Genomic DNA, 12473 nt, shown 5'->3' on the forward strand with positions numbered 1-12473 from the left:
AAGATATACTTAATAAATAATATCTATAGTTAAGAACTAGGCTATTTCTTTTAGATTAAATACTTTCTAATATTTCTAAAAATAAATTTATTATTAACTTAGCTTTTTATTATTTTTATTTTATTAGTATTTTATCTATTTTCTTATTTGATATTTTTAATACTAGGTAGTTAGAAGTATTAAAACTAGAACTTTATTATCTTAATTATAATATTATTAATATAAATAAAATTAATAGATTTCCCTTTTATAATCTTAATAGATAGGTTTTTTTTTAAAAATCTTTTTATTTATCTTTTTCTAAGTAGCTGTATATCTCTTTATGCTTTGAGAATCCTTTCTATAAAGGAGTGGACTTATATATAGGTTAGGGGAAGTCTTAGGGCTCCTTAGATTAAGATTTATAAGGTTAGATAGGTTTTTTAGGTAGTACTAAGTTTTTAGAATTTAGAAAAGGCTTTCTTTTTTAGCTAGTAACCTTATAGATAGTCTTTGATAGTTATTTTTAGAATACCTTATTTTTTAGAAGCCTTAGACTTTAATATCTTATTATTGATAGTATTAAGGGTATGCTGTAAGTCTTCTTTAGTATATGAAGTTATATTTAATAAGAGAAGTGGGATGTAGAATTTGAAATAGATTAGAACTGAAATAGTGGAGAAATGGATGTTTGAAGTTGGGAATATGGAAATAGTGGTGTGGAATTTGGGGTGGCGGAAAGGGGGGGGTGGCGGTGAGGGGGGGGTCTGACTTAGTTAACTCCAATTACATCAATTGATGTTGTTTGTAGCACATTTTCGAAAGGCTCCTGTAGAGGGGGCTCCACGAAATCCCTTGGATGGAATTTACATTGGGGTATCTATGAGAAGAGTGATTTGGAAGTTAAATGAAAAGAAGGACGTCGTGGATTCCAGCTTGGCGACCTCGGTAAAGCTAAGATAAGTAATACTCCTGGGGACTTCTCGGGTAGAATACAAGGTGGAAGGAGCCATGGAGAAGATTGAAGACATCCCCTTATAAATTTTATCACGTAGAGAATAGGAGTCTGCTTGCCCTCGACTCTTTCTTTCTTTCTACATTTTATCTCTGGAAGACCTTTCCTCCCCCTTTCCTTTAAGAAAACGAATTCCTAACATTTCAACTCAGTCTGTAACTCACCATGCAAACCTCTTCAACCCTTCGAGCTGATGTGTATGTTGCTCCACGAATCCCGATCGCCATCCGCTATAATGGTGAAGAAAGCTTATTCTCGCCAATCTCGTGCACACTGATCCACGGTTCCTCAGAGGCCGTGTTGGTCGACACCCCAATCTCTATCCAGCAAACCGAGGAGCTTGCAGCTTGGATCAAGGAAGTCATTCCTGGCAAGAAGCTCAAGTATATCTACGTCACGCACGGCCACGGAGATCACTTTTTCGGTATCCCCATCCTCCAAAAGCACTTCCCAGGGGTTAAATCAATCGCCACCCCGGGAACGGTCGCTCACATGGAGCAACAGTTGGAGCCGCAGTGGTGGGACGGTGCCTGGCTCAAATACTTTCCCAACAACCAGATTGCGACGCCTGTTGTCATCGCCGACCCGTTGGATTCAGACGAGTTTGAGATAGATGGGAAGGTCCTGCGCCTCTACGAAGTAGGCCATACGGACACGTTCGATACGACCGTCTTGCATGTTCCTGATCTAGACCTCGTCATCGCTGGGGATGCCGTGTATGGAGATGTACATCAGTATTTTGGGGAGGCAGACACTTCGGAGAAGAGGCAGGAATGGATCAAGGCGATCGAGATCATTGAGTCACTGAAGCCAAAGGTGGTTGTGGCCGGGCATAAGCGTCCAGGCTCCGTCGATGGGGTTTATTACCTTCAGGCAACCAAGGAGTATATTCATGCTTTTGAGCGGACGATCAAAACTGCTAATACTGCGGAGGAAATCGTGGATACGATGAAGTCTTTGTACCCCAGCCGACTCAACCCTCACGCCATCATAGCTGGGGCATTTGCTGCTATCAAGGCAAAGACGGAGGCTGCGTCGCACATCTAGTTTACTTTTATGAATGCTGGATCATGGTAGTTTTAGCTCGCGATAGCATCTCCACAGATTAACCATTCTTCAAAGCCTCTAAAATCCAACGCAAGGTAGAGTATACATCAAAACTACAGTGACCACTTCTCTTTGATGCTCAATTACCTTGGAGGTCAATCTCTTTACCCACAGCCGAGGTCTACTGGGCCGATGAAGGCCATTCTCTACTCCGTCACCCTATTTCTACTCCTTCGATATCAATCCACAGCTTGTCTCGAGCAGGCGGGGCGCCGTGCATCTGAGGTGGAAGACTGCGAGGTGGGCTGCGTGTCGGGTAACGCCAGGCCCAAAATAGTACCTACCGAGGTGATGAGGGGGTGTAAGTAGACAAAGGCAACGGACAACCGCTCCGCGCAGTGTATGCATTAGTTGAGGTGCACATGATTAAGAAAATAGAGGTGGACATTGGTCAGAAATGGTGACGGAACACTGCGGGGTTGACTCGGACCAACTGCATTTAGCTCCTCCTCGTTGACATTAGCGAAAGAGTCTCGGTTGCCAGATTCCTAGATAATATTACTGAAGGTCCGAGGGGTCTAATAATTAATCTTCTTAAGACCGAGGTATCTACCGCGGTGATGTAGACATTTTGTTGCTCGTAGGAAGTTGATTTGTCCTGTTCTATAAAGAGACCTGGAACTCCCGCAGCTGGGACAACATCCTGTCTTAAAACGATCCAGCTTATTCCAATACCACCAGGCTATTTCCAAACTTAATCTATTACGCAAGCCATCTGAACAGAGCCAGTCATCACTACTTCAAAATGCCTCGATGGACCTTTGAACTCATCCCGGGAACTCTGTCCAGAGACGAGAAAGACGCAATTGCGAAGGCCGTCACAGAAGCGTACACCGAAGCCGGCATCCCTGCGTTCTGGGTCAATGTCTTCTTCCATGAGAATCCCGTTGGCTGCTTCTACTCTGGTGGACAGTCCCCACCCAATGCCATCTTCTTCGTCATTGATCATGCCGCTCGTGGCTGGAAGTCAGAGGAGGAGCGTCTCCGTTTCATCGACCGCATTAACACCATCGTTGGGCCCATCCTTAGGCCCAAGGGAATCAAGTGGGAATACAACATATATGAACACCCCGCACACAATTGGAGGATCAATGGGATGGTTCCACCTATGAACCACCCCGAAGCATTGGCTCAGTAGACGGAGAAGAACGACGCGATTCCTTACGGCGAGTACGTGACGAACTAACTAGCGTTATCGACTGCGAGCGAGTCTGATAACTGAAGTTGACTTCGGAACGAGGAATTCGGCATGGACTTCGAACCGCAAAATAGGTTAGAGCTTCCATCATCGATAGTTAGCCGGGATACGTCAATAAAAGCAGGAGGGGGGATTTATTACGACATGTAGGCTACCATGTGAGATATGTTCCAAGATCTTCGTGTAATTGTGTTTGTAAACTATTGCCCTAGACTTAGACCGCCGCACGTCGTAGGTTTTACAATGTGGCACTGGGCTACGCCCTACTATATTTGCATACAAATTCATCATTCGTACCTCTCTCTCGCCAGGAATTATCTAACCAAGACCTAAAAAAAAAAAAAAAAAAAAAAAAAAAAAAAAAAGGGGGGGGGCGAGTCTTTATAGACAGTAAACTAAAGGATTCTGGGGATCGATGATGATGGAAATGTGGACCTATGAAGAGACCAGCAAGCCTTCACATTTGATCTTGTAAAACGCCCACCGGCCTAGTTACCAGCTTCCCAGCATTAATGGGGGACGTTTTAGAGGTATTCAATAACATCGATTCATTCTTCGCAGGCGATGCCCTGGGAAAGGGACACTCGTGGAAGCTGGCCTTAACCTAACGGAATGGCGTTCTCGCTGTGTCTTGTTTCGGATTCTGCATTTGGTCGTCGTGTTATGCTCGTGAGGTACCAGACTTCACGAACTGGGGCTTCACAAAGCTTCAGTCTTTCTTTAGGGCCAGGTGTGGAATAGGGCCAGGGTGAGCTGGCGGGCAGGTTTATCGATTGACATATAGGCAGAGGCAACACAAGCTATCCGCAGGAGCCTTCAAAGAACTATTTGAGGGTACACATCTCACCTCGTTTTGGAAATATATCGGACACGCTTAATCTTCGCGTTTCCTGGCCGGTGATCCTGATCGCTTACCTCTTCGCCGGTTTGACGAGCTCCATGTTCGTATCCTTCTGGTCGCTCAAGATGAGATTGGTGAACTGGAAGACAGCCTGAAGGTGCTGGATCGAACATGCATGGAGGTGAACGAAAAAGACCACCTAAACGGGTCAGTACGGCATGACATGGCTGATCGCAAGGAACTCCTCGGCACCATAAGGACCAAAATCGATCAGTACGGTAGGTTGAGATCTCTAAGTGTCGGTGTCGGTGGGGACGCTACTAACAGCGCCGATAGACAAATTATCCACAGTCAGGTTCGGAGCCGGAAAATTTGCAAATCGATACCAGTCCGCATCAACCTGCTCTTTCTAGTTCTACGGAAGATGACGACGATATATACTCTGCAAATTAACTTGGACAACCTACGAGTACTGCAAGCGTACTAATATTAAAAAAGATTTTAATTAGTATGGAATGAATGAACTTCCCTACTGTGCTTTGACACACACACACAGGGATTTCCCAGTGCGCTGAGTTAGCGATGCTAGGTTCTCGGCTCAAATTGAGACTAAAATTGCGGAGACATCGACCGCTGCCCTGATCGCCGACAGGGAAAATGAACCGGCCCGCCGTGTTTAGAAGAAATGTCATAACCATATTTACCCCGTTCGAGGCGACCCTCGACTCCAATGACGTCAAATCGAGGAGAGTATCGACACGAAAGAGATGCGAGAGAATTCGGAAATCGAGCGCGGATGGGATAGTTGCCTAGGCGGTTTCAGTTTCATATAGACCTGCCACCTAGGCCGCTTGCATCATGGGAAAGGACGTATTTGACTTTCTTCTAAGAAGTATCGAATGGGAGTCAGCCTAGAATTGGCCTTCGTTGGTTCATGAGACGCTAGAGAAGCCCCTCGACGATGAAGCTCTCAAAGGATCAGATGAATGTAGTGAATTTGTAGATGGTGAGTTCTGTGGATTATGCTGAGGAGTGAATAAACTGACCCTTCGACTCTGGGAGACACATTTCGTGGCGGCCTAACGGCCCACGTCTTAGGAGACGGCATCGTATCGACGGTAGCGACCAAACGCCGATAACCGAGCGTAAGTAAAAGAAGAAAGAAAATAAAGTCAATATGCCAGAAGCAATACTGAAACAGATTTTGGACCCACAGCTGTCCTAACAGACCCGTATATCCCTCCCGGAGCCTCCGAGGAGGACTTGGCTCCGCAGTGAAACGCATCGTAATCAATACAAGACTACATATAATCTGGCACAATCCCAACACCGGCAATACTCATGACATAACTGAAAATAAAAGCAAAGACGCCGCCTGCTGTGAAACTAAGGTGGTGTTAGTAGTTTTCCGAAGCTGGAGTCAGACTCTAACACATACCCGTTTAGGAAGGCGGAGGTGGAGGCTTATGCTGTCCGGTCAAGTCAAGAAAATTATGGGCGTTCCCAGCAGCGTTTCCAGAAACCGGGATCCTGCTAGCTGTATAAGCCTCCAAATGGGTTTTAGGGAGCAATATCATATCCCGAAGTTCCAGAGGCATGCTGCCGTTCGGCCATACTAAGGTATCTCGCCTTATCGGTTGCTTAGGCCAACCTATTTTAGCGACCATAGACTTATCTAATTTGCTGCTATTCTTAGGGGAACGGTAGATAGCTTGGAATTGATGCCCATGGAGGTGAAAAGGGTAACTACCATTGTCGAGGTTATTGACCACCAGTTTCACGTCAGCAAAGCTAGGTTTTGCGATTCGGCACTGGTTTGCACCCTAGCATATTTGCAGGACAAAATCGTTATTCGCACTTCTCTCAAGCCAGGAGTTGTCGGGCTAGATTCTTCTGAGGATATCGGTCGACGCAATCCAGGACCTTCCATGTCTGAATTGCCGGACGCGAAGGACGGGGCTGGACGTTGCATTAAGTCACGCACGCTAGAGTATCCGGCCTCCCCCCAAGCTCTTCTCGATGGCGGAGAAGTTTCTGGGGCACTGGATCGGCGGGCTTAGGGAACTTCGGATTATATAATTTTGTCATTTAATCCTTCAAATCTCCATGTACCAGAACCAAAAGCGATCGGCGGTAGGAACGAAGATCAATCCCTATGATCGCAGTGATCGAAGAGCTTGATGGGGCGCGGGAACTTACAAGGTATTATTGAGAGAGGCCCTGTTGCCGCTTAGTGCAGGGAGCAATATACTGCGCCGCAGGGTACATTTAGGCAGCGTCAAATGATCCGCGATGTTACCTACCTACCCTAGGACCAGAGAGAGACAATTCGAAGTTTCGATGAAGGGAATCTACCATACTATGATTACGGAAAACTTAATCGTAGATGATCTTGATCGCGGTTAATCTCACGAAGCTAGACTACTCACAAACAGGGCATGTTCTTCGTACCCCCTTGTTAGAATCCTGCCCCCAAACGCTCGCTATCCTCATCTGACGTCAGATCCCAGGAATCTCACAACCCACATAGAAGCTTACGGAAGACGCGAGAAAGTGCGGGAAAGCTCGGGATGCGCCTGGGAAATGCGGGAAACCCGTGTATTTAAAGATGAAGGAGAGTCGACCAGAAGAACGGGGGGGTCTCTTAGCTTCTTCCCTCTTCCCAACTATGACTAGAAAAACTACATCCTCCCTCGAATCGAGACGGAAATCAAGGGGTAATATCTTCAGCACTCTTTGACGCCTGAATCTCTACTACATACATCGCGGCCTTTGCAAACAAAGTCCCTTTCTCTTCCCCTTTCCCGAGAGGGCCGAGCCTGCGAAAGCCCATCCGTTTCTCACCTGTGGTCAGATACTCCCATAGTTATCATGGTTTACAGTCTCATGATCTTCGCGCCGCGCAAACCTGGCGTGTCACACGAGGAATTCAAAGCCCGCTACGAGCGACACATGAAAATGATCGCCGAGATATCTGGCGACGCAATGCCACTCAGTCACACTAGGTATTACCTACAACATGGCGGCCCAGAAGACAAGCCCCGCCTGTTAGCAGGCAACGCCGACGAGATGTACTACGACGCGATCGTGCACATGTCCTTCGAGGACGAGGCTGCATTTCATAGGTTTTATGACGCATTGATGACGGATGAGGCCAATGCAAGAATTGAGGCAGATGAATCTGGGTTTTGGGACCGGGCCCGGATGAAGGTTGTGGTCGTCGGCGATATTAAGGAATCGACGAAGTGAGGAAATGGGAGCGTCATACGTTTGCTTGGAAGAAATTCGGTGTGAGAGTGACTAGAGGGAGTTTCAGCCTCCGCCAGACTTCGTTCGTTTGGATAAAGAGATCTGTTGGCCGCACACCGAGGCAGTTATAGACCCGAGTTTTCATATCTTTCTCAAACATAAATTATCTTTGCCTGCTCAGTATGCATCTCTGCCAGATCAGGCCCTACCGGCTCACCAATTTTGTGTCGTTTAATTTGCTGAAGCGAGCTTGGTGATTGTCACTGACGTGTTCTCAATCCATGAACTCCCTCCAGTTAGGCCTCGTCGGGCAGCGAATCTCGCCTTCGCCCAGGTAACGAGTGAGTGGCATCTGTTTCAACCTTCCATTTCGCATCAGTACTATTTTTGAATTCTATTCTCCGTCTCATTTTTCTACACCGGAATCCTCTAGCCATTTGTGTAGAGAGCAAAATCCTGTCCGCAAAACCTCTCGGTCCTTTATAAGGGACCTAGAGCCATCGAGTCATCCCTCGGCGTCACGGGGCTCGCCATTTTCTTAACGACCGTCGTCACAACGGCGCGCCAATCGCTCAGTCTTTTCCACGCGCTGTGTGTCTTCCACCTGCTCGGTATCGTGGGTCTTTCCGCCCGGCCTCGCGGAAGGTATCCGGCCGGCGTCGTGCGCGGAGTTGTCCTCATGGCTTTCTACGCCCGGGTGACTACGGGGTCGCTCGTGTATCTGATTTATGTTTTTGCTACCGCGCCGACGTTTGGTGATCATGCCGAGTGCAACGATAGGACCGTCTATGTGCTTTTCGGCGTGGATATCTCGGCTACGAGCCCGGTTTTGCGCTGGATGCTAGTCGGTGCGCTTTCGATCTTGCTCCTGATTCTCATCTGCTGGTTGCTTATGGTGACCTGCATCTGCATAGATGCTCTATTTGGTCGGGAGATGCGTGGAGTTTTTGCGGGACGGGGTGGTCACGAAGGGAGTAATGCTAAGAGGCAGTCGCCGTATCAGCTTGTTAGTTACCTGGTTGGCACGATATATTTGGCTGTGATGCTCGAGTTGATGATTAGACGGAATGCGCTCGCTCCGGGGCTTGATGAATGGACTTTTGGCCAGATTCTGGCCATGGCGATGCTTATTGGGCCTCTTATCGAGCTTGCTTCGCTCCTACTAGGAAAAGTAGACGGGAGGCAGGATAATAACCAACTTGTACCGGTGTCTATGCTGCCGGTGTCGAGGCGGAGAACAGTAGGGGATTAATCGCTCGCAGGGTGGGAATGTGTTAGATACTCGCATTGCCTTTTTATCTTTTCTTTTTTTTAATATCACTATCACCAATAGTCGAAGAGCCTGTCTATACCTCCGTAGATGCTCTTACTAATTCAAAACACAGATTCAGATATAAGCTACATCACCAGTCCGTGTTGTTATCCCTAGAATTCTTTTCCGGAACAAAGATCCTCATTTCGTAAAACCCGCCCGCTTTACACCAAATGCCGCCCAGGTCAAATCCCTCAGGTATCGTGACCTTCTTAGCCACCTTCGCGACGACGGAGGAGCCGTATGATTTGCTATGTCCCTTTACTGGCCCGCTAGCCTCCCCCTCCAGCCTAGCGTACTCTGCGTCCCCTATAAGCCCTTTGATAAAGTCTTCATTATAGCCTTTTTGCTCCATCGCCACAGTCCAAATGTTTTCCTTCGTTGAGACGATCGCGAACGAGATACGCGTGTCTGTCTGGCTAAGATTGACCCGCTCGTGCTGGTCGATGTAGACGTAATTGCACTCGATGTGGAAGTTTGGATAGGATTTTGCGAGGTTGCAAGTTATAATAAGGCGCTTCCCGCGCCGCGTCTTTTCGAGCAGGGGCTCAGAGAAGGTCATGTATTGTGGGGGCAAACTACTGGCGAGCATGTCCCCGCGGACCACCATGCTGGTCGAAAGAGCGGCGGATGGGGGAGCTGCCTCCATTTGGTCACCGGAGTCCGTCCGGGGCTCGCTGCTATTGCGAACAGGGGCCGATTCCTGAGGGCGGCTGCCGTCGGCGGTATTCTGAGCTTCGGTGTTCTGTGAGCCGGAATTTTCATCGGCCGCTACCTGGCCGTCTTGGATGAGCGGCCGGTCGTGAACGCCTTCCAACGCGGGAGTACTAGTGGAAGCCTCCTCAAGCGCGGCTTGTTTTCCCTCTTTCTTCCAGTTTTTCAGCGCTTTTCTGGCGGCTGGCGGCGTTTTCAGCATCTCGTAAAGCGCCGGGTACCGTGCTGATTTGATCGCGTGAGCGTTTGCTGTGATGACACCTCTTTGTTCAGCTCGCCTGAGAAGAAAACAAAAAATTGAAACTCAAAGTTGGCAGTCATACCCGTATCAGAGTTGAAAGTTCGCGAATAACTACCACTAGTTCCGTGTCTACTCTCGGAACGTCTTTGCGTGTTCCGTTGTCTGTTGCTGCGCTTGGTGGAGTAGTAAAGGGGCAGATGCTGTTGGCCATTTCCCGTCGAGCTAGTGTCATTCGTCCATGTGATCCCGCTGGTATGACTTCCAATTGGGATTATGCCGAAAGAAGGATCTCCTTGACTCCCAGTTTGTCTCGCACTTGAGTGATACGGCACAAGTGCTTCTGCTGATCGTTGTGGGCGCTCTTCAAAGTCGGAATCATCATCGGGCCAGCCGAGATCAAACTCTCGACGGGAAGGGTCGAGCACCCTGCGGGGAATGATGCTGGGAGGTGGATTCGGGAGGGCGTAGTGATCAGCCATGGCAGTGGAGATGGAGTTCAAATGGTATGTCGATGGGGATGGAAATGGTTCTTGCTCGACATCAAGGCTGACGGCGTCATTGTCGTTAAGTAGATGAAATGGGAGGCGGTGTTCACCTCATACCATGGGCTGCACACCGATGGAGCCCGCAGGTGCCTGATTCAGCTGCTCTGTTTTTGGTCGCGAAGTGTCTCATACACCACAAGTTGCTAAGCCGCCTGCAAGTTATGGTTGGTCGCACGCACGGTCTGGTGACCATTGACCAAATGCTGCGAGAAGATACACACACAGACAGAGCAATGCATCCGAGGAAATCCAAAATCATTCGAAGTACCATGTGTAGATGCAGCATAATTCGCACCGTTATAATCACATCTGTGCAGCCAAGAGTTCCTCGGAGAGGAGTGCCAGTTGTTGGAACCTGACATCCTGTAATAAAGCGGTTAAAGCGGCAGAGTAATTGGGTAGCATTAAGACCGAGCGTCGGGGTCTGCTCCTCGACTCGTTCAGGAGAAAATAAGTAATTATATCAATACTACGGACTGCCCGCCCAGCGATTTGAAGAATCCCAAACCTCCTGCTCCAATAGGGGAGGACGCAAAGACTCCTACTCGCCGAAACTTATTGGGTTCTCCTGCCGGGGACACAAGGAGTCCAAACGCCACCCTCATTATGTCACTGTCCCATTCAACTTCGCAGTTCTTGCAGAGACAGATTCTTTCGCCGTGGCCCTGCACATCTGATAGATCGTCTTCGTCGTAGTTAGATTCAACCTCCTCCTCGGTTTCAGAACTGAGAATTGCCATATTGTCTTCATCCGCGCCATCAATATCACTAACGTCCTCCCACTCCTCTTCCGCATCGGCACCCATTTCCGTTTGATCTAACGCCATAGGACTAACTTCTGAAGATCCACTAAGGATAGATTCCGTCCGGGCTCGTTTTGCTACCGAAGTTCTGGAGTGGCTTGCGTTCTGTGACTCTTCCTCCTCACTCGCTTGATACCCTCTCTTTGAAGCCGTCATCTTTCCTGGGTCCAATCTAGAATCTCGGCACAGAACAGGACCCCTTCGAAAGAGAGTGTTTCGTTCCAGCTTAGTACTGGCTATGAGTAACATTTGGATATTCCTAACGAATTTGTGAGGAAATTCGTAGTGCACGAGATTTCGTCCCATGTAGTTACCGAGTTGTGCTCTTCGAGCCAACTCGAGTCGCGGGACGGATTAGTGAACACGGACCGAATCGAAATACTAAGGGTGCCACTATTCGCTCTGTAACTCGGGGGATGACGAAATCGACAACTGAGAGTATTGCGAAGGTTCGTGCTTTTAGGCAGCGGCTAAAGCTGGAGGGAGTCACTCAACTTCATTTTCAGTAATCCGATTTCGAGGCGACATGGATACAGAGTGGTTTGCGGGCAGATAATTCTTCCGATCATAAATCATCCCAGCGAGAGTCTTGCGTGACCGGCATTTGCCGGTCTTAATTTCATCACGCTGTTCCGAATACATAAATCGAGCTAGAGCCGGCTCCCGGGACAGTTGAAGTCCATCATCTACCCATCCACAATCTTAATCTCATCTTCTCAACACGTATCAACACTAAGAAAAACGAACCCCGTCTCGCATATTTTCACTGAAACCCTTGACCACCATGCCGAAGTTCATGATCCAAGTCCGCGCTACCGAGGAAGGCGAAAGCGGAGCCCGTCCCAAGACCGACATGCTGCTCAAGATGGCAGAATACAACAAAACCCTTGTCGATGCCGGCATGCTTATCGACGGAAACGGTCTTCTCAACTCTACCAAAGGCGCTCGGATCGCCTTCCACAGCGCCGGCGCCAGTGTCGTCACCAAGGGACCCTTCGCCTACGACTCGCTGGTATCCGGCTACTGGATTTGGGAGGCCAAGGATCTGCAGGAGGCTATATCGTGGGCGCAGAAAGCCCCGTTCACCGAAGGGAGCATCCTCGAAGTTCGTCAAGTTGCTGGGCCCGATGATTTCGGAGACCAGATGACGGCCGAGGTTAAGGCTGCTAATGAACAGCTCAGAATCGCTCTCGAAAAGAAGTGACTGAAAATACGCGTCGCAGGAGACTTATGGAAGGGAATTACATACTTTACATACATATTCCATGCGAAGTGGAACTGGAAAATAGGCCTCGGTGGTTTACGCGCTTAAGAGCCATGTTCTGGAGTGGCCACTCTTCATCTTGGTCTAGGGACCCATGTCCGAAGAGTCATCGCAAGCAAGGTACCTAGGGGCGGGTCTAGCCTGGGATGGTTTTTTGACATGAGAACAGAGCGATGGATAGCTTAGCTGGGAGCACTTCGAGTTA

At 48.5% G+C, this 12473-nt stretch overlaps 2 protein-coding genes and 3 pseudogenes across 2 annotated transcripts; 4 read left to right on the forward strand and 1 right to left on the reverse strand.

The window, feature by feature from the left end:
* Positions 1 to 1159: 1159 nt before the first annotated feature.
* On the forward strand, positions 1160 to 2041 carry SAPIO_CDS8051 (annotated as a pseudogene; the record flags this gene model as incomplete).
* An 805-nt stretch (positions 2042 to 2846) lies between these two features.
* Positions 2847 to 3239, forward strand: SAPIO_CDS8052 (annotated as a pseudogene; the record flags this gene model as incomplete).
* Positions 3240 to 7011: 3772 nt separating this feature from the next.
* Positions 7012 to 8641, forward strand: SAPIO_CDS8053 (uncharacterized protein; the record flags this gene model as incomplete). The annotated part of the gene is made up of 2 exons (XM_016789774.1): positions 7012 to 7359; positions 7877 to 8641. 2 exons carry the CDS (start codon positions 7012 to 7014, stop codon positions 8639 to 8641), a joined length of 1113 nt encoding a protein of 370 aa, XP_016640573.1.
* A 151-nt stretch (positions 8642 to 8792) lies between these two features.
* Positions 8793 to 11160, reverse strand: SAPIO_CDS8054 (uncharacterized protein; the record flags this gene model as incomplete). The annotated part of the gene is made up of 3 exons (XM_016789775.1): positions 8793 to 9664; positions 9739 to 10202; positions 10679 to 11160. The coding sequence occupies 3 exons, from the start codon at positions 11158 to 11160 to the stop codon at positions 8793 to 8795; spliced, it is 1818 nt and encodes a 605-aa protein (XP_016640574.1).
* Positions 11161 to 11788: 628 nt separating this feature from the next.
* SAPIO_CDS8055 lies at positions 11789 to 12208 on the forward strand (annotated as a pseudogene; the record flags this gene model as incomplete).
* Positions 12209 to 12473: the final 265 nt, after the last annotated feature.

The sequence above is a fragment of the Scedosporium apiospermum genome (genome assembly GCF_000732125.1).
Source record: "Scedosporium apiospermum strain IHEM 14462 chromosome Unknown SEQ_SAPIO_0118, whole genome shotgun sequence".
Lineage (NCBI taxonomy): Eukaryota > Fungi > Ascomycota > Sordariomycetes > Microascales > Microascaceae > Scedosporium > Scedosporium apiospermum.